Source organism: Tachyglossus aculeatus, chromosome 21 (genome assembly GCF_015852505.1).
Source record: "Tachyglossus aculeatus isolate mTacAcu1 chromosome 21, mTacAcu1.pri, whole genome shotgun sequence".
Lineage (NCBI taxonomy): Eukaryota > Metazoa > Chordata > Mammalia > Monotremata > Tachyglossidae > Tachyglossus > Tachyglossus aculeatus.
Genome location: NC_052086.1, coordinates 18,888,094 through 18,909,716, shown reverse-complemented (window position 1 = coordinate 18,909,716; position 21,623 = coordinate 18,888,094). Strand labels below are relative to the sequence as shown.

Below are 21,623 nucleotides of genomic sequence, written 5' to 3'. Positions count from 1 at the left end.
AGCGCTTACTGTATGGAGAGCACTGTACCAAGGGCTTGGGAGAGTACAATAAACAGACACAGTCCCTGCTCCAGGACCATTTCCTCCAGTCTCCCCAGGGAACTGGAGGCTAAGCCTAGCCCGGCGGAGGCCCAGATGAACCTGATTGGGATTGACCACGAGGGCCCTCCTTAAGCAGATCATGGAATGCGAGGAAGGCGCTCTCGCAGACGTATGCGTGAACTTAAATTTGACAAGCAAATCACACTTGTGTCTGTTAACTGGTGGGCAGTGTCCAGGAAGAGCTAGATGTGGTGACAGTGAATAGTGCCAACCGCAGACCAGTACCAGGTTCAGCTCTCCCATTCCACATCTGCCGGGGGGTGTCAGGCATAGGGCACGCACAGGAGTGCTAAATTTGGAGCGCTAGACTGTAAGCTCCTTGACGGCAGGGATCGAATCCACCAACACTTCCTCCCAAAAGCTTAGTTCGGTGCTCTGCCATAAGAAGTGCTCAATAAATACCCTGATGGATGGAGCACTATGCCACAATGTGAGGTAAATCTTGCATTCACGCAAAGTCATTTCCCCTCTAGCCAGGGCCTCCTCCCCTTGCTGCTGCCTGGTAAACAGCCATTTGGGTAAAATTTTAGTACTTTTCTGAAGATCTTTTTCAGCTGTTGTCTAGTCAGCACTCCCGGATTTCTCTTTCCATTCCTCTAGCTAAATTCCGTTACTTAAGAAAAAGATAGAGGGGAAAAAAAATAAGATTCATGCCAATGTGGTAAAGTCAGGACTCTGTTGTGTGGTTCCTTAGCTGTTCTTCAATGTTTAATTTTTCTCATACCACTCTTCTGTGCAAATTATTATTAAAAGGCTTGACATATGTACAGCCGCCGCTCCCCCCCCCCGCCCCCCCATGTACACACACTAGCGCATTTTTTCCTATTTAAATACTGTAAAATCTTTTACAACCACGGGGATTTTTCTCTTTAAAATTTTTACTGTTTGTTTCCACACTAAGAACTTTTGAGCAAAGAGATTCTTGGCAATCAGTGCTGTTTTTCTTAATTCCATTCATTCTTAAAATTGCTTAACTGCACTGCTTTCAAGTTTTTCTGCAGGTCTTCTTTCCTAGGCTGCATGAAATGTGAACTTCACTAAATCGTATTTACTGAGTATCTATCGGGCATGGTCTGGATTGGGTTATTATGGGGAATCTTAAGGGAGAAAACAAGACAAGGTCCCTGCCTTCAGGGAGCTCTACTCTAAAGTGTTAAAAATAGCTGGTCACTCATACATATTCATGGCAACTTTGTAATTGCAATTTCAAGAAAACCACTTAGAAAACATCATTACTGAATCGTTTATTAATTAATCTAATAAGCGCTAGTTCTCAGGGGAAAGTGGTCCCTGTGTTTTAGAGTTTTGATGCCACATTCTATTGGCAAGGCTCGTAAAAAAACTGAAGCAAAGTACACCCATGATTAACCGGGATATTCTTTTCTAACACATTTCTCTAGGATTAATGGATTTAGGGCTTCAATTATGTTTTATCTATCAAATAATCATCACCCCATTTTCACCAGATGTGAAGAAAAAGTGATTAACCTTAAAGGTGCGCAATGTGGTTTTTTTTTAATCATTTTCACTAGGACAAACTATGCTGATCACGTTTATTTCATTTTCTAATTTTCCTGATAATGTTTGTATTCATGTTACTTACTGGACCAGAAATTATTCTTACACCAATCTCACCTAAAACTGAACTCTGATACCTCTTCCTTGTGAGGACTTTTGGGCTAGTGGCCCAAAACCTGGCCAGTAACTAAGAATGTAGAAGTGGACATTGTGCAATTTTCTGATTAATCAAGTTTATTTCACCTGGCCCAATTTCACTGTGGAAACCTACTTTTAAAATCCACAGCTAATCCGCCTCTTTAAATTCCAAAGCTGAGTAATGAATGATTTTATTTATATTTTAGGCTATTATTTATGTCCACTTTCAAGCTGAACAATGAATGATTTTATTTATGTTTTAGGCTTTTATGTGCACTTTCAAGCTAGAGTCTATGAAATACTGCGTTTCTGCAGAAGGATGCCTTTGATTTATACACAGACTTCCTTATGGCATATACTTTCCTGACTGAGTCACCTTGCTACAAAGATATTTTTTAAATTACCTTAAGGAGGTGCTTATAAAACTTAAAACTACGACAATGATGGAATTTGGATTGAGATACCAGAAAAGAAGAACTCAGGAGCTGCCTAGTTCTCGAAAGATCGACCCTATTACTAAAACCCTTTGCGGAACTTGTAATTTCCAAGTTAAATTTTCCAACTTCCTTACCATTACACACAAAGGAAAATTGCCTATTAAAGATATGAATGCTCCAGCCAGCCTTTCAACGTGATTATACATGCCCTCCCTTGTTCGCCAATGCCGCCTTAATAAAGTAAATAAAGTTGGTATTTGTTAAGCGCTTACTATGTGCAAAGCACTGTTCTAAGCGCTGGGGTAGATACAAGGTAATCAGGTTGTCCCACGTGGGGCTCACAGTCTTCATCCCCATTTTACAGATGAGGGAACTGAGGCACAGAGAAGTGAAGTGACTTGCCCAAAGTCACCCAGCTGACAAGCGGCAGAGCTGGGATTTGAACCCACAACCTCTGACTCCAAAGCCCAGGCTCTTTCCACTGAGCCACGCTGCTTCTCATAGCCTTCACGGCTATCCTCTATTTGAATAAAGAATACAAGCATGTGTCTATATTAAAAGGCTTTAACAAAAGGAAAATAGAAAGGGGAGACAAAAATATCCTAAATTTCCTTTTAGGCCCAGTCTGGTGATGGGACCACAGCAATTAATTTTAGGTTATAGGGAAGGTAGGAGAGAATTTATTTTCTCAGCAAGTCGAAGCATTCTAATTGCATCATTCCCAGGACAAAAATATTCTTCCCTAATTTTATGAGTATTCTCCATGTTCGTCTCCACATGGCTGCACTCACTGTACCTTGCCTTGTCTCTCCCACCTCCAGACTCTTTTTCACACCCTCCCTTCTGTCTGAAACTCCATTCCCCTTCACAACTGATTGACCACTGCTTTCCCCATCTTCACAGCCCTTCTGAAATCAAGTCTAGGAGTCCAATCGATCAATCACGTTTCTTGAGTGCTTACTTTGTGCAGAACACTGTTCAGAGTGCTTGGGAGACTAAGATATAATAGAATTGGTAGACGTATACCCTGCCCACACAAGGTTACAGTTAGAGGATGAGTTTATAGCCCAGAAGCTACTGATTGACTGGTTGTGGCCTTCCCTGATTACTCTATCCTCCTGCTCCCTGACATCAGCCCCTTATGATGATAATGGTATTTATTAAGTTCTTACTATGTGCCAAGCACTGTTCTAAGCACAGAAATCCTCTACCAACTTCCTCTTCAACCTTTCCATGTCACTCAGGCTCTTGGGAACTCACACCCTCTCACAGAACTTATGTACATATGTGTACACCCCATTGTCCTACCTTTAATATATTTTAGTTTCTGTCTCTCTGCTAGATTGTATACTCCTCAAGGGCAGGGATTATTTCTCTTTACCCTAGTATTCTCTCCACAAGTCCCTCTATTGCTTTCTTCCTATTGTGTACTTTGCTTTACTGATTTAACAATTCCCTCTTCTCTGCATTAGATGGGCTGCCTGATGACAGTTTCCAGACCTGTAGTTTATTAATAATAATGATGTTAACAATAACAATAATGGTATTTGTTAAGCGCTTACTAAGTGGCAAGCACTGTTCTAAGCACCAGCGTAGGTACAAGGTGGTCAGGTTGTCCCAAGTGGGGCTCACAGTCTTAATCCCCATTTTCCAGATGAGGGAACTGAGGCCCAGAGAAGTGAAGTCACTTGCCCAAGATCACACAGCAGACAAGTGCCCCGGCAGTCTTCTTAATCTTACTCCCTTCAAAGCCCTACTGAGAGCTCACCTCCTCTCCCCCTCCTCCCCCTCCCCATCACCTTACCTCCTTCCCCTCCCCACAGCACCTGTCTATATGTATATATGTTTGTACATATTTATTACTCCATTTATTTATTTATTTGTACATATTTATTCAATTTATTTTATTTCGTTAATATGTTTTGTTTGATTGTCTATCTCCCCCTTCTAGACTGTGAGCCCACTGTTGGGTAGGGGCCGTCTCTATATGTTGCCAACTTGGACTTCCCAAGCACTTAGTACAGCTCTGCACACAGTAAGCGCTCAATAAGTATGATTGAATGAAACTGGCGGAGGCAGGATTAGAACCCACGGCCTTCTGAATCCCAGGACTGTGCTCTATCCACTATGCCATGCTGCTTCTCTTACTTTAACCCCTACCTATAATTCCTGGTAATGAGGGAGAGGGAGGAGGTTGGAAAGATTGAGGCATAGTAGGAAATAACACATATAAAATCCATGGACTGCTAAAAACGAATGCTAAATGTGATAAAGTACTAATACCACAGAATCCTGGTTTTAAGTGTTCTTTCTCTGAATGACCTTTTAAAAAAGTGGCCTCATTTGATACTTACAAGATGTCACTCTTCCTATAGCCACAGAGCACAGGGCACCGTGAACCACTTCTGTTAATACTATTTAGAAATCTAAACAAAACTTGACATTACAGCAAATCCAAGGAGCTCTAAACTGACCTTTAGGATTCAGAGTTAGAAAAATCTTACCCTGTGGATATTGTGCCTCAAACTCCAGAAAGTATCATCAGACGGCAGTGCAAGGTCTAAAACTCATCCTAAGGCTGCATTGAAAATATTCTGATAATCCTCTTCGCAAAGGTGAGGTGTGAAAAAACAGATCTGTCTCAAAGATTTATATTGAATTTGTTTGTGGTTCGTTCACTGCTCTGTTCTTAAGGTATAAAAGGCATTGCCTGAACTGCAAAGGACCAAAACATTTTTCCTTTTACCTCCTGTCTCTTGCCTATTTCTAAACATCCCCAACAACTGAGTTACCACCTAAAACTTTGGAGGGATAAAAGAACAAGTGCACTGTGCTCACATTTTCAAGTCTTGTTTTTAGACACCTGTGTTGTTGTCTATAACTTCTGATGGATGAAGGTCGTATCTTAATAATAATAGTATTCATTAAGCACTTAGCGCCAAACATTATGTTAACAAGATGCAAGCTTAACTAGATCGGACACACTCCTTATCCCACACAGGCTGCTCACACCTAGCACAGAATCATGCACATTTTAAAAGGAGCTAAATAATTATTGATTGATTCTCCTTCTGTTAAGCTTGCTGACATTTCAAAATCTACCCTAATTACTCTATTTAGTCATGCCCTAATGGTAGCTGAAGGGGAGAGTAAAACGCTCACATCCCTTACTCTCCAAATCAGATATGAGGGGAGAGTAAAATTCTCCTATCACTTACTCTCCAAGTCAGATATGATGAGGTTGTCGTGAAGTTTCACAGCTCGATGCTGCTCCACTTCATCTTCCAGTTCAAAGATGGTTTCCTTCATGTCACTCCTTTCTGTCTCCTTTTCCTCCAACTCTGCCCGTAGTTTTTCTAGTGTCATATTCAAATCTTCTATTTGTTTCTTAGCTTCTTCTTGGAAGGCTCGGTATTCGTCTTCTACCTGAAGTACAATGGGTTATGCTGGATTCAGGAATTAAGAAAGCTTTTTAAATGGAAGCATGCACTGCATTATCAAATGGAAAAGAAGAAAATTCATCTGACTTTCCAAGCATATAAAAGCAAAATGTATGATATGGACACAGAGATGCTCTCTGAGATTTAAGAATAACCTGCTGTGAGTATATTTAATAACAGCTACTAAGAACTACTGAAAACTCTGCAAACATACACTGATATTTAAATGTTTAAGAATAAATTGTGACCACCTCGATGACAAATTTAGGCATCTTATTAAACTACATTAACCCTCATGACCTATTTCTTGACTTTTCTTCCCAAAGATCTCCATTCAAATCCTTACATTTAGGTATAACAGCATATCCTATCTGTGACAGTATAGAAACATCAAGGACCTAAAAATGAAAAGCAGCAAAAATGATCCCCAAGTTTGGATTTTATTCGTAAGTGCATTAATGTCGATACATACAAAAAAACTTAACACCCACCCACCTTTAGAAAATGCAGCAACAAGTTAAGGAAACGCTTGTTTTTTTTTTAAAAAAAAAAAACAAACTAATGCCAATAGAGAAAAAATATATTTTACTAATTTACAGTTGGATATTTACCGACTTTTAGGAGTTGAAAAAAGCAACAAAGTATAATCCTAAATAAATTTGACAATTTACTAATTTCAGGGCCTGCCTAGATGAGCATTAAGTTAACCAAGTGAATGTACTAAATGCTACCAAAGAAAATCATGCTTTAGGGAAATGACAGCAGGCCCCAAACTGGATGGTGCATGTATTGCAGCAAAATTTGCAACTTGTCACCTTTCTTGATTTGAAAACTGAGGAGGCGTAAGTTAAAGCGGCAAAGACCCCCGCCCCGATGGAAAGCCCAGGACAGTCTTATCAGTTAAAACACTACCTTAGCAATGGTGTCCTCCAATCGATTGGCGTCATTTCTTGTATGAGCCAGATCCTCCTGCAGGCTACTCGCCAAAGCCTCTGCTTTCTCTTTATCCAGTCTCACGCTCTCCAGGAGGTCTTGGATGTCCGATTTGTCCCCAGAATTATGAATGGAATACAGCTCGGCCACTTTCTGCTTTTCATTCTCCAGCTGGGCTTTCAGGCGGTTCATCTCGATCTGGTCACTGGCCACGGTGGCTTTATACTCATCCAAGGTGTTGGCCAAGGCGGCTTTGCTCTTCTGTTCGGACTCAATGATCCGTTCCATGTGATGGTTGCGTTCCTTGAGTGCCCCTATCATTTCTTGGGCTTCCTTGTTATCTTGCTCGGCCATCTTCAGAGTATTGCTCAAGTGCTGTTGGACACCGAGGAGTTGCTCCCTTTCAAAACGGGCGTTCTCCGCTAGATCCATGTACCGCTGCTCTAATTCCATATAGCGCCCGCTTTTCACGTCTTCGTCGATAACGTAAGAAATGTGATGCTCATCGAGCAGGGCCCGGAAGTATTCGATCTGCCGGCTGAAGTGTTCCAACTTGTCGCTCTGCTGACACAGAGATTCCATCAGAATAACCTTCTCTTCCCCGAGCCTTTCGTTTTCACTGTTCAGCTCTTGGGTGATCTGTTGCAGATCGGCCAGTTCTTGCAGAGTGGCTTGAAGTTCCTCGGAGGTGCTGTGCTGGTTCTCTTCCATCTGGTGTATCCGTTCTGTCAGACAGGCGACGGAAACTTCACTCGCGTTGCCGCTGCTCCCCTTCCGGGACCGTTCTATGCTCGGGATGCCTTCGGATTCGGAAGACGAGGGGGCATCCAAGGCGTCATCGCTTGACGTGAGGGGCTGATACACTTCGCTGCATTCGCTGTCCAAGTTATCCATGGAGTTACTGTGCTGATTGTCCATTAAGGTAGTTTCATCCTGACTCAAGAGATCTTCCATTGAACCAGGGGCAGACCCTTCCACGGATGAAGTCAGAGTACCACCACCGTCACTCTGGTGACCGGTTGCGATTTCTGGGCTCAAAGATTGATAGCCGAACAGTTTCTCAGAATTGTCCAACCGCTGCTCCAAGGAAAAGCCCAGAGCATTCAATCTGTCCTTCAACATTCGATTCTCATTTTTCAACTGGTTGAGTTCTTCCCGGATGGCGGTGTTCTGTTCTTGCAACTGCAGCAGCGTGGACTCCACGTCAGTCGGCTGGTGAACGACGATGGCTTCTTTCTCCTCCCATCTGTCGTCGCCTTCGGGATGGTCCTCCTGAATCCCCAGCTGAGCACGCATGTCCCTGAGTTCACTCCTCAAGTGGAGAATTTCCACATCTTTCGTTTTGGCCAAAGTCAGGAGCTCTTTGACTTTTGCCTCCAAAGCAGCTTTGTCACTGATCTGGTTGTCTGATTTAGACTTGCTCATCCGGACATCGGACTCCGGATTAGTGCGGCTGCGGGAACGCTTAGCCAACGCCGCATCGCTGGCTCCCTGTCCAGATGAAGGGAGTTTTTTGCTCGAGTTCACTCGGGAACGTTCACGTAATCTTTCTCTGGAAGAACTGGATTCTTTATTCCCTGCTGAGGTACTCCGTTTGGCTGCAGAAGAACTTGTACCTATGAAGTTAAAATGGACACTATTTCAGCCAATAGATTGTTAATCAATCAATGGCACCCACCGGGCGCTTACTGTGTACAGAGCGCTGTATTTAGCGCTTGGGAGTGTACGATACAACAGAATTGGTAAACATGCAAACAACATGTAGGTAGACAGAAACAGGGTGGCATAGTGGGTAGAGCACGGGCCTGCGAGTCAGAAGGACCTGGGTTCTAATCCCAGCTCCCCCACATGTCTGTTGTATGACCTTGGCCAAGTCAATTAACTTCTCTGGGCCTCAGTATCCTCATCTGTAAGCCCAATGTGGGCAGGAACTGTCTCTATTGCTGAATTGTACTTTCCAAGTGCTCAGTACAGTGTTCTGCACACAGTAAGCGCTCAATAAATACGACTGATTGAATGAGTGAGAGACCCAGGTGGAGCAGGGATTGTGTCCAACCTGATTAACTTGAATCTACCCCAGCACTTAGAACAGTGCTTCACAAATAACATTTAACAAGTACTGCAATTATAATTACTATTATTATGATTATTACATGCCCAAAAGGAGCCTATTACTAGCAGTAAAAATGCATATCAATCAGTGGTATTCACTGAGCACGTGGTGTGCAGGGTATTGTACTAAGCACTCGGGAGAGTTCAATACAATAGAATTGGTAGAGATGACCCCTTCCCTCAAGGAGATTACAATCAAGTGGATATAGTGGACCCAGAGAAGAAGCTAATGAATCTTGTGTCTACCACCGATCTCCCATGTCATCCCGGCCATTTCATCTGATTGAGCTTCACCACAGTTTCTTCAACTGTAAAGTATACACAGCTCTGATCTGTTCAAATACAAAGGAACGGGTAAGCAGATGCAGTGCTTTGTAAATATGGGATACTACATAAAAAAGATTAATCCTATTTCATCATCCTTATGAAATCACATCTCCGGAAGGTCTTCCTGATGAATTTTTCTTAACCCCATTCATTCACTCAATCGTATTTATCCCCAGGTTATGTCCGTCCCAACTACAACTTCAGCACTTTTTATGGTATTTGTTAAGCACTTACTGTATGCCAGACACTGTTCTAAGCACTGGGATACAAACAAGTTAATCAGGTTGGACTTGGTCCATGTCCCACATGGGGCTCCGTTTTAATCCCCATTTTACAGATGAGGTAACTGAGGCACAGAAGTTAATGATAATAACAATGGCATTTGTTAAGCACTTCCTATGTGAAAAGCACTGTTCTAAGCGCTGGGGGGGATACAAGGTGATCCGGTTGTCCCACGTGGGGCTCACAGTCTTAATCCCCATTTTACAGAGGAGGTAATGGAGGCTGAGAGAAGTTAAGTGATTTGCCCAAGGTTACACAGCAGACATGTGGCGGAGCCGGGATTAAATCCCTTGACCTCTGACTCCCAAGAACATGCTCTTTCCCCTGAGCCACGCTGCTTCTCAAGTTAAGTGACTTGCCCAAGGTCACACAGAAGGCAAGTGGTAGAGTCAGGATTAAAACCCAGGTCCTTTGGGATTCCCAGGCCCCTACTTCTATCCACTAGGCTACACAGCTTCTGCTTCAACTCCACCTGCCTGTTTTCACAAACCACCCATAGCACTTCTGCTTATAACTTTTTCTAACAATTTACCTTTAGTTTACATAGGTAACCACTTTTCCTTCTTCCTCCTATCTCTAAGTTGTTTTAGTGTCTGCCTCCCCAGGAGACTGTGAACTCCTCGGGGGAAGGAACCTGAGCTCTAAACCCTACTGTACTCTCCAAAGTCTTTGGTACAATGTGCTGAACACAGAAGGCACTCAGTCAATATTTACTGATTGATGGGAAAACATCTTGTGCATCAACTACATAACATATGGACTCCTGTCATTGTAATTTATTATCATTACAATACGGCTAAAAAGCAAGAAGCTCATCTAGTTTAGGCAGGGTATTTTGAGGGAGAGATTACATTCTTATGTGCACTTTCTTACTGGACTAAGGAGTCTTCACGAGCATCGGCTGGGTTACAGCTGCTACCCAGAACCAGTATCCACAGCATTTATTTAACACCTGCTGTGAGCAGAACAGTATATTATGTGTTTGGGGAACAGGCTAAATCAATAAAAGATAGACTCCCTACCCCAAAGCAGCAGCATGGCCTAGTGGAATGAGGACAGGGCTGGGAGTCAGAGGAGCTGGGTTCTATTTCCAGTTCCACCAACTGCCTGCTTTGTGACCTTGGTCAAGTCACTCACATTCTCTGTGCCTCAGTTTCCCCATCTGTACAATGGGGATTAAATATTTTTCCCATCTACTTTAACTTAGAGCCCCATGTGCGACAGGGGCTGTGCCTAAGCTGATTAACTTGTATCTGCCCCAGTGCTTAACGCATAGTAACAAACATCATAATTATTATGGCATTTTATTAAGCTCTTACTGTGTGCCAGGCACTTGCTTAAGTGCTGAGGTGGAGACAAGTAAATAGTAATAGTAATAATGGCATTTGTTAAGCACTTATTATGTGCTTACTGTGTATTAAACACTGGGGTGGATACAAACAAATTGGGTTGGCCACAGTCCCTGTCCCAAGTGGGTCTCACAGTATCAATCCCTTTTTTACAGATGAGGTATCTGAGGCACGGAGAAGTGACGTGATTTGCCCAAGGCCACAAAGCAGACAGGGGGTGGGGGTGGGGGGATTAGAACTCATAACCTTCAGATTCCCAGACTCGTGCTCTATCCACTATGCCATTATCATTATTGCTACCATCAAGGATCTTATTATCAATGTGATAAAAAAAGGATAGCTATATGGCTAAATAAACTCAGACTTAAGATACATATCAAAAATAGATAACAAATACATCAAAAGAGTGATGATTTAGCCCTTGTGATGGCCTGATGAGTAAGGTCAATACCTCCTGGAGGCAACTTTCTAGGAGGTCTATAAAAAGGGGGAGGGATGTAGTTCGATGAAACTGAAGTGCAAGAGTACACCAGGCATCGGAACAGGGGTGAGCAATGGGTATGAGGCAGGATGGTCGAGAACAAGAGGTACCTAGGAGATAATCTTGAGAGGACTGAAAAGCATAAGCTGTAGCCTAGCAGGAGAAAAGACTGGACAGGTCACGAGGAGCCGGCTAATCAAGAACCTTGAAACTGATGTCTGGAGTTTTCATTTTTTCCTAAGAAATGATGAGGAACAATTGGATATTTCCGAGAAGGGCAGTGGTCCGCTCTAATTGTCCTTTGAAGAAGAGGACGAAAATAGCCCAGGGCTGCTAGCAGGTCTTTATTGCTCCACATGCCCCCACAGCCTGTCTGAACCCTGAAAATCAGCCGAAGTTTTTCCCTCCAGGAGGGTGGGGAGACAGTTGCCAATGGCCTAGTGGATAAAGCACGGGCTTGGGATTCAGAAGGACCTGGGTTCTAATCCCTGCTCCACCGCTTGTCCGCTGTGTGACCTGGGGTAAGTCACTTCACTGTGCCTCAGTTACCTCATCTGTAAAATGGGGATTGAGACTGAAAGCCCTATGTGGGACATGGACTGTGTCCATCCTCATTACCTTGTATCTACTCTGGTGCTTAGAACAGTGCCTGGCACACAGTAAGTGCTTAACAAATACCATAAACAAACAACAAGTCCAAAACTTGTGTCAGTCAGGTTACTTGGGCCAAAAAAAGTTGCTTCTGAATGTGTTGTACAATCCCCAATTAATGATGGGTGGATATGTAATATTTTGCATCATACAAATAAAAAAAACCCTTAAAAAGTGTATATATATATATATACATATATATGTACATACACACACACACATACACATCCTATCCCATTTTGACATGTTTCAACTGGTCTGTAATATTAGCACGTAGATTAAACGTTTATGGATCTTTATTAGAAACAAAATCTGATGGTGACTAGACTGAAGTAATATTACCTCTTGGACAGTTAAATGACCACCAATTTGACAATAATAGTAATAATAATAGCAGTATTTGTTAAGTGCTTATGTGTCAAGCACTGTACTAAATGTTGGGGAAGGTACAAGATAATCTGGTGAGATGCACTCCCTGTCCCGTACATAGCTCACAATCTGGAATGTGTCTATTGTTACATTCTACTCTCCCAAGTGCTTAGTACAGTGTTCTGCATAAAGTAAACTCTCAGTAAAGGTGACTGAATGAATGAATGAAAGTAGGAAGAACAGATATTGAATTCCCATTGTACAAATGCACAGAGAAGTGAAGTGACTTGCCCAAGGTCACACACCATGGAGCTGGGATTAGAACCAAGGTCCTCTGATTCCCAGGCCTGTGCTCCTTCCACTAGCCCATGCTGCTCCTTGATAGTTAGACCAACTGCATTAAGACTAAAATGTGGTTGGTATGACATAATTCTGCTTAATCAGATTGCACAATTTCCACTATTAGAGTATCATAATTTTTCATCCTTTCAACTCAAAGGAGAAGTTGCAGCTCTAGAAGCCCAGGTGCCTCTTTTCATATTTAAACAAATAATGGAGGTTAAAACATGAGGTTTTTGGTTCTTCCTGCACAGCGTCTCCTAGATTTACATCTTCCTCTTCATCCAAACCACTACCAACCCAGTCAAAGCTCTAGGCTTACTGTCGCTAGACGATTGCATCAGCCTCCTGCTGGACTCTCCCCCTCCCCTGCCCTCCAGCCTAAACCTCACACTGCTGCAGCCAGCATCATCTTCCTCAATCAAATATCAGTATTTCACTTTGTCCACTACTGTCTTCAAAACCCTAGACTGGCTTTCTGCATCTCTCCTCCTCACAAACTCAACTGACCTTATCCATCTGCTCCCTTCACTCACTCTTCCCCAGCATACCCTCTTCGTTTCTCTCTTGCCGACTTTCTAACTGGTTCTCATTCTCATCCCTCCTGCCTCATCTCCTCATTTACGTTCCTCCCCCAGCTTGGGATTCCCTCCATCCCCAAATCTGACAGACCAAAACTCTCGGCATTTAAAACCCTCCTAAAATCCCACCTCTCACCAGCTTTCCCTGATTCATTTCCCAACACCCTAAGCAACATAAACCCATCAGCACACTCTAGTACTTTATGTTCATCTTCAGCCCTTCTCACCCACTATAACCCAGCCCGCAGACTTCAGTGCCCTAATACCAACCTACTTACTTTCCCTCAATCTCACCTCTCGCCAACAACTCCTTGCTCATGCCTTCCCTCCTGCTTGGACTGTAAGCCTGGAGTGGGCAGGGATCGTTTCTATTGCTGAACTGTACTTTCCAAGCGCTTAGTACAGTGCCCTGCACCCAGTAAGCACTCAATAAATACGACTGAATGTTTGAATGAATGAACTCCACTACTCTCCCCATTTTCAAAGTCCTACTAAAATCATATCTCCTCCCGGAAGCCTTTCCTGACTAATCTCTCGCCCCCCTGCCTTATTCTCCTTCCCTTCTGCATCACCTATACACTTCCATTCAAACTTCTAAACACTGTGATACTCTCCCCCATCCCCAGAGCCCTTACATCCTTATACTCTGTTGCTTCTCTTATGGGTAATTCATTTTATTGCCTGCTTCCTTGTGGGCAGGGATTGTGTCTACAGAATACAGTGTACTTTCCCAAGCATTTGGTACAATGCTCTGCCCACACTAAGTGCTTGGTAAATACCACTGACTGATTGAGATGCTTATTCAGTTTTTTACTTTGACCACTCTAGTCTAGTCCCCTGAGAGAGTAAGATCCTTGTTGTTAAGGAATAGCATTCCTTTCCTCTGAACTTCTCAAACTCCCACTACTTCTAAAGAAAGACAAATCAAGCCAGAACACCTTCAGTACCTGTGTTAATCTTGGACTTGGCCTCCCTACTGTACTTCTCAAGTGCCTACTACAGTACACTGGGAGCTCAGTAAATACTGCTACTACTACTACTTCTATTACTACGAGAACAGTGCTTAGCACATAGTAAGCATTTAACAAATACCATAATTACTACTAATAAAAAAAGAGGAATCAACCCAGAACACCTTTAGTACCTGTGTTAATCTTGGACTTGGACTCCACTTTGTACTTCTCAATAATAATAATGATAATGATGGCATTTGTTAAGTGCTTACTATGTGCCAAGCACTGTTCTAAGTGCTGGGGGGATACAAGGTAATCAGGCTGTCCTACATGGGGCTCACAGTCTTAATCCCCATTTTACAGATGAGGTAACTGAGGCACAGAGAAGTTAAGTGACTTGCCCAAAGTCAGACAGCTGACAAGTGGCAGAATCGGGATTAGAACCCATGACCTCTGACTGCCAAGCACGTGCTCTTTCCATTGAGCCAAGCACCTACTGCAGTAAACTGGAAGCTCAGTAAATACTACTACTTCTACTATTATAAGAACAGTGCTTGGCACAAAGTAAGCACTTAAAAAATACCATAATTACTACTACTAAAGAAAGAGAAATCAAACCAGAACACCTTCAGTACCTGTGTTAATCTTGGATTTGGCCTCTATGCTGCACTTCTCAAGCGCTTACTAAGACACACTGGGAGCTCAGTAAATACTACTACTACTACTACTACTCCTACTACTACTACTACAACAACAACAACAACAACAGTGCTTGGCACATGATAAGTGCTTAGAAAATACCATAATTACTACTACTAAAGAAAGAGGAATCAAACCAGCCCACCTTAAGTACCGGTGCTAATGTTGGATTTGTTAGAGAAGCAGCATGGCTCAGTGGAAAGAGTGGGAGTCAGAGGTCATGCGTTCTAATCCCAACTCCGCCACTAGTCAGCTGTGTGACCTTGGGCACGTCACTTAACTTCTCTGAGCCTCAGTTCCCTCATCTGTAAAATGGGGATAAAGACTGTGAGCCCCACATGGGACAACCTGATCACCTTCTATCCTCCCAGCGCTTAGAACAGAGCTTCGCACATAGTAAGTGCTTAACAAATGCCATCATTATTATTATTTGGCCTCCACGCTGAACTTCTCAAGCGCCTACTACAGTACACTGGGAACTCAGTAAATACTACTACTTCTACTTGTCAGCTGTGTGACTTTGGGCAAGTCACTTGACTTCTCTGTGCCTCAGTTCCCTCATCTGTAAAAATGGGGATGAAGACTGTGAGCCCCTCGTGGGACAACCTGATCACCTTGTAACCTCCCCAGCGCTTAGAACAGTGCTTTGCACATAGTAAGTGCTTAACAAATACCATAATTACCACTACAAAAGAAAGAGGAATCAAACCAGAAAACCTTCAGTACCTGTGCTAATCTTGGATTTGGTCTCCACACTGTTCATGGCAGCACTGGTGGTTGAGGAAGTTGAGCCTGGGCAGGTGCTTTTCTTTACCTTGACACCATTAGGCGCTGACACTCCTCCGGCCGTCCCTGCCGCTAACAGGTCATCATTGCTTTTGGTCTGTATGGGGACAGAAAAGAAAAACATAATGTAGTGGGCCTGGGCCAGATCAAATTATTCTAAAATAAAGTTAGTACTTCCACACAGAAGGAAGAAGCATAACTTGTGTGGCTAAAAAGATAAAATTTTACTCCTCTTAAAATTTGAAGAAAAGATGTAAATGAAAAGTGAAAATGTGAAGTGAATAAAACTCTCTGTGCAAAAGATAATTAGATGGTGGGTCCCCAAGAAGTCATGGACTGTGTCCCATCTAATTATCTTGCATCTACTCAAGTGCTTAGCATATACTAAATACCACAATAAATGAAGTTTCTATTTTAAGACTTTTCACTCTAAGGACTAGATAATATAAAAAAACTTCCACAAACAAGGAGGGAGACAAAAAACATTGTTTTATTTTTACCTATATATGAAATAATAAAACAATAGAGTTCTTGATAAATGGAGGCGCTAAACTGTCAAACTAAAGCAGCAACACTCCTCAGTACTCTGTATAATGAAGAGAAAAGCCCATGTTATATTTTCACCCTGTAGAAAAAAGGTTTTGTGAAAGCAATAAGGATAGATAAGTATTTGGAAGGAGTCAGTAAGGCTGTGAGTAAGCAACTTAACTGAAAGAAGGATTCAGTTCAGCTGGCTTGTACGTCACTTTGGCCTAGGGAACAGGCATTACATTGTACAGACAAATTTGTAAGAAAACGAAACATATGCATACGTATAGACTTGACCTGCATATGTGTAACTGGTTCATGACGGGAAGCAGCATAGCCTAGTGGAATGAGCACAGGCTTGCAAAAGGGGATTAAATATTACCTTCAGAACCCCTCTACTTGCACGTTCTGCCGATATCTCAAATTTAACATGTCCAAAACAGAACTCCTTAATCGTCCCATCCAAATCCTATCCTCCTCCTGATTTTCCCATCGCTGTACGCAGCACCATCGTCCTTCCTGTCTCACAAGCCAGAAACTTGGCGTTATCTGGACTCATCACTCTCATTTGACCCACATACTCAATCTATCACTAAATCCTGTCGGTTCAACCTTCCCAACATCATTAAAATCCACCCTTTCCACCCTTTCCTCTCCATCCAAACTGCTACTCCTTTAATCACTTCTCTCAAGCTCACAACTTTGGTGTCATCCTTGACTCATTCATTCATTCATTCAATCGTATTTATTGAGCACTTACTGTGTGCAGAGCACTGCACTAAGCGCTTGGGAAGTACTCTCTCATTCACCCCACACATCCAATCCATCACTAAAACCTGCTGGTCTCACCTCCACAACATTGCCAAGATCCGCTCTTTCCTCTCCATCCAAACCGCTACCTTGCTGGTTCAATCTCTTATCCTATCCCGACTGGATTACTGCATCGGCCACCTTTCTGATCTCCCAACCTCCTGTCTCTCCCCGCTTCAGTCAATACTTCACCCTGCTGCTTGGATTATCTTTGTACAGAAATGCTCTGGGCATGTCACTCCCCTCCGCAAAAATCTCCAGTGGTTAGCTATCAACCTTCGAATCCAGCAAAAATTCCTCAGTCGTGGCTCCAAAGCTTTCCATCACCTCGCCCTCTCCTACCTCACCCGCCTTCTCTCCTTCTACAGCCCAGCCCACATACTCCGATTCTCTGCCACTACCCTCCTCACTGTGCCTTGTTCTCACCTTTCCTGCCGTCGACCCCCGTCCACGTCCTACCTCTGGCCTGGAGTGCCCACCCTCCACACATCTGCCAAACTAGCTCTCTTCCTCCCTTCAAAGCCCTACTGAGAGCTCACCTCCTCCAGGAGGCCTTCCCTCTCCTCCTCCCCCCATCACACCCCTGACCTACCCCCTTCCCCTCCCCACAGCACCTGTGTACATTTGTATGTATTTATTACTCTATTTTATTAATGATGTGCTATAATTCTACTTATTCTGATGGTATTGACATCTGTCTACTTGTTTTGTTTTGTTGCCTGTCTCCCCCTTCTAGACTGTGAGCCCATTGTTGGGTAGGGACAGTTTCTCTATGTTGCCGATTTGTACTTCCCAAGCGCTTAGTTCAGTGCTCTGCACACAGTAAGCACTCAATAAATATGACTGACTGAATGAATAATCCAACCACATATCCTCTACTGCCTTGATTTCTGTATCAGCCTTCTTGCAGACCATCCAGCCTCCTGACTTTCCCTACTCCAGTCCATAGTTCACTCTGCTACTCAGATCATTTTTCTACAAAAACTTTCAGGTCACGTTTCCCGACTCCTCAACAACCTCCAGGGATTACCCATCCACCTCCGCATCAAACCAATACTCCTTACCATCAACTTCAAAGCAGTCAATCAGCTTGCCCCCTCCTCCCTTACCTCCGATTTCCTTTTCCAACCAGACTGCTCACTTCACTTCTCTAATGCCAATTTGCATACTGTAAGCATGGCCTAGTGACAAGAGCACAGGCTTGGGAGTCAAAGGACATGGGTTCTAATCCCAGCTCCGCAAATAGTCTGCGGTGTGACCTTGGGCAAGTCACTCAACCGCTCTGTGTCTCAGTTACTGCATCTGTAAAATGGGGATATAAGACTGTGCGCCCCATGTGGGACAGGGACTGTGTCCAACCCTATTTGCTTGTATCCATCCCAGCATTTAGAACAGGGCTTGGCACATATTAAGCACTTAAATACTGTAATTATTATTATCATCATTATTATTATCTCACCGCTGACCTCTTGCCCAACACCTGCCTCTGGCCTGAAACACCCTCCCTCTTCATGTCTGACAGATAATGACTCTTCCCGCCTTCACAGCCTTACTGAAGGCACATCTTCTCCAAGTGGCCTTCCCTGACTAAGCTCTCATTTCCTCTTTTCCCCATTCCCTACTGTGTCGCCCTGACTTGCTCCTTTTATTCACCACCCCCACCCTCATGGATATATTCATAATTTATCTATTTTTATTAATGTCTGTCTCCCTCTCCAGATTGTAAGCTCTTTGGAGGCAGGAATTGTGCCTGTTATATTGTTGGGTTGTACTTCCAAAGTGTCTAGTACATTGTTTTGCACACAGTAAGCACTCAATAAATACCACTGATTGATTGAAATGGCCAATGCAAGACTACAAGTGCTTAGTACAGTGCTTTGCACACAGTAAGTGCTCAATGAATATGACAATGAATTGTCCATTCAATACACATGCATACATTGCCCTGGTTTGCCACTGTGCTTGCTATTTACAACAACTACAGCTGCGTTCATTTTTTACCTCTTTCACAATCCCTTTGAAGCTTCTGCTTAAAAAAAGCCACTCCTTTCTTGACAGAACTTCACCAAGCTGGTCTGTTTACTGTAGTGCCTCCCAGCCTCCTTCTGGGTTCTACCTTACGCCTAAGGCGATTCCTAAGTCCGACTTTGCTTGGATTCCCAAACAGCTGCTGCAAGCTGAACTAAGGCAACCAAAAATCTCACCTCACACCCCACCGAGACAATCTGCTTTGAGGTGAACGTAGATGCTTGGTAATAGATTTCATTCCATGACTTCATTGGGTGAGATCTCTGTCTTGTCACTCTACAATGAGTGGGGAACTGAGGACGTCGCTCTTTATAGATCATGGGTGACTCCAGAGGGTTTTCCTTCTATTCAGTATGCAGGAAATGGCATTTGTGATCAAAAGATGACGCCTAGCACAATTACTAAGAGTTGACTATTACCACTTACTTTGTCAGTCCCATTTAGTGCAATGACTTCTTTCCCCATGTTTGGGTATCACTACCCACTTGAATGAGGACATCTCCCACAAGGGTGAGATATTCTTGAGTGAGATATTCAAGGGTGAGATGTCAGATATTGACATTCTTATAAGTCATCATAGAAGGAGTCTTTTCTTTTTAATCACAGTTCATCACTGTGGAAGATAACTGAAGATGATGTCAAAAGCGATTTGTTTCAGAGGCTAGGTATGACATCAGTTAACCACTTAGGCACTGCTAGATTTGAAGGTCAGAGATCATCTGCTTGTGAGTTTGATATTAAAGGGCCACTGCTCTGAAGTTAGAAGAAGTCTCCGGAAGACCGTGTATCTGATCCCTCTCTCTGAGAGCTGCCCTTCCCCTTTGCTCTATCCACTAAACCATCCTGATTCTTTTATTAGTGATATAGCATCCCTAAACCTTGGCAATACAAGATGAAAACTTGCCAGTAGTAATAGGCTTGGGTGAAGCAAGCAGTTTATAAGGGCACATTTATTACTTCCCTTCCCCACTTGGGGTGAGCAGTGCATTCCCAAATAAGATTTCTCAGCTGCCAAGGGTGCTGCCTGAAACCAATACCCTGGATCCATTTTTCTAAATACGAATTTTGCTTCACTTCTCACTTACTCACTGTACCTCAATTTTGTCTATCTCAGTGCTGACCTCTTGCCCACATCCTCCCTCTGTCCTGGAATTCCCTCCTCCTTCATATTATAATAATAATTATTATTATGGTACTTATTAAGCTCTTATTATGTACCATTACTCACTGTACCTCAATTTTGTCTATCTCAGTGCTGACCTCTTGCCCACATCCTCCCTCTGTTCTGGAATTCCCTCCTCCTTCATATTATAATAATAATTATTATTATGGTACTTGTTCAGATCTTATTATGTACCAAGCACAGCTCTAAGCACTGGGATGGATACAAGTTAACCAGGTTGGACAAAGTCCCTGTCCCGCATTGGGCTCACACTGCTAATCCCCATTTTTTACACATGAGGTAACTGGGGCACAGAGAAGTTAAGTGAGTTGCTCAAGGTCACACAGCAGACATGTGGCGGAGCCGGGATTAAAACCCATGCCCTCTGATTCCCAAGCCTGTGCTCTATCCACTACACCAATGTCTGACAGTCCATCACTCTTCCCCCTTTCACAGTCTTTTTAAAAAATGATTTCTCCCAAGCAATTGGACAGTGCTCCAGACACAGACATTAAGTTCTTGATAAATATAACTGACTAATTGTTTCAGGGTGTGGGAGAGACTGAGCCACCTACACTCGCTGATCGGGTCAGTCAGTGACTGATAAAATGCACTGTGAGGTGGCTGGTCGGGATAGGGTACAACCTGTGGCATGGAACAGAAGACAATCTCTCTGGGTGCCCTCCTCCGTAGCAGTCACTGCTCTGCCTTCAACCAATCAATCGTATTTACTGAGTGTTTATTGTGTGCCGAGCACTGTACTAAGCATTTGGGAGAGTACGATATTATAACAACAAAATAATTGTGGTGTATGTTAAGAACTTACTACATACCAGGCACTATACTAAGCGTTGGAGTGGATACAAGCAAATAGGGTTGGACTCAGTCCCTGTTCCATGTGGGGCTTACAATCTCAATCCCCATTTTACAGGTGAGGTAACAGGCACAGAGAAGCGAAGTGGCGGGGCTGGAATTCAAACCCAAGACCTTCTGGGTCCTTGTTCTATCCGCTACGCCATGCTGACAGGGTTGATAGACACATTCCCAACCCATAACAAGCTTACAATCTAGAGGGAGAGACAGACAATAATCTAAATACACTTAAATGAACCCTCATCCAGTTTCTACACCATCACTGAGTAAAGAACCCACGGCTCATGTACAGATGGTTGGATTCTTCACTGAAACCCATTATATCCAGTTGTCCTATAAAATGAGAATTGCAAAATCCCTCATTAAAGAAACCACACACTGTAATCCTTGCCCCATTCAGATGCCATTCACGTGCACATAGATTATCCTGACACTGTGACATGCTGCGTCCAAACAGGCTCATGTTGTAAGATAAATGTTCTCTAAACCCTTAACAGTACTCTAGCCAAAACATGCAATAAGAACACTCTTTCTGGGAGAACTGAGTGTGGTTGGGAAGAGGTAGGTATGCAGTAGGGGAATAAAAGAAGGAGGCACTGTTAAGACTGGAAACAAAAGGCAAAAAAAAAAAGAAGAAAAAGGATTTAGCAAGAGAAAAGGGAATTTACGATGCACATTTTCTACAAGCATTTCCTACAGTCGAAATTCTCAAAGCAAAAGGAAGT

The 21,623-nt window shown here is 43.1% G+C and overlaps 1 protein-coding gene across 1 annotated transcript in view; it reads right to left on the bottom strand.

The window, feature by feature from the left end:
• The window catches only part of SPECC1L (sperm antigen with calponin homology and coiled-coil domains 1 like), a 140,453-nt gene that overhangs the window by 75,439 nt on the left and 43,391 nt on the right, over positions 1-21,623 (bottom strand). Inside the window, exons 3-5 of the mRNA XM_038762364.1 lie at positions 15,438-15,594; positions 6,548-8,184; positions 5,414-5,621 (exon numbers count right to left, since the gene is read on the bottom strand). Of these exons, the coding sequence (XP_038618292.1) occupies positions 5,414-5,621; positions 6,548-8,184; positions 15,438-15,594 (2,002 nt within the window). The remainder of the gene's footprint in view (positions 1-5,413; positions 5,622-6,547; positions 8,185-15,437; positions 15,595-21,623) is intronic.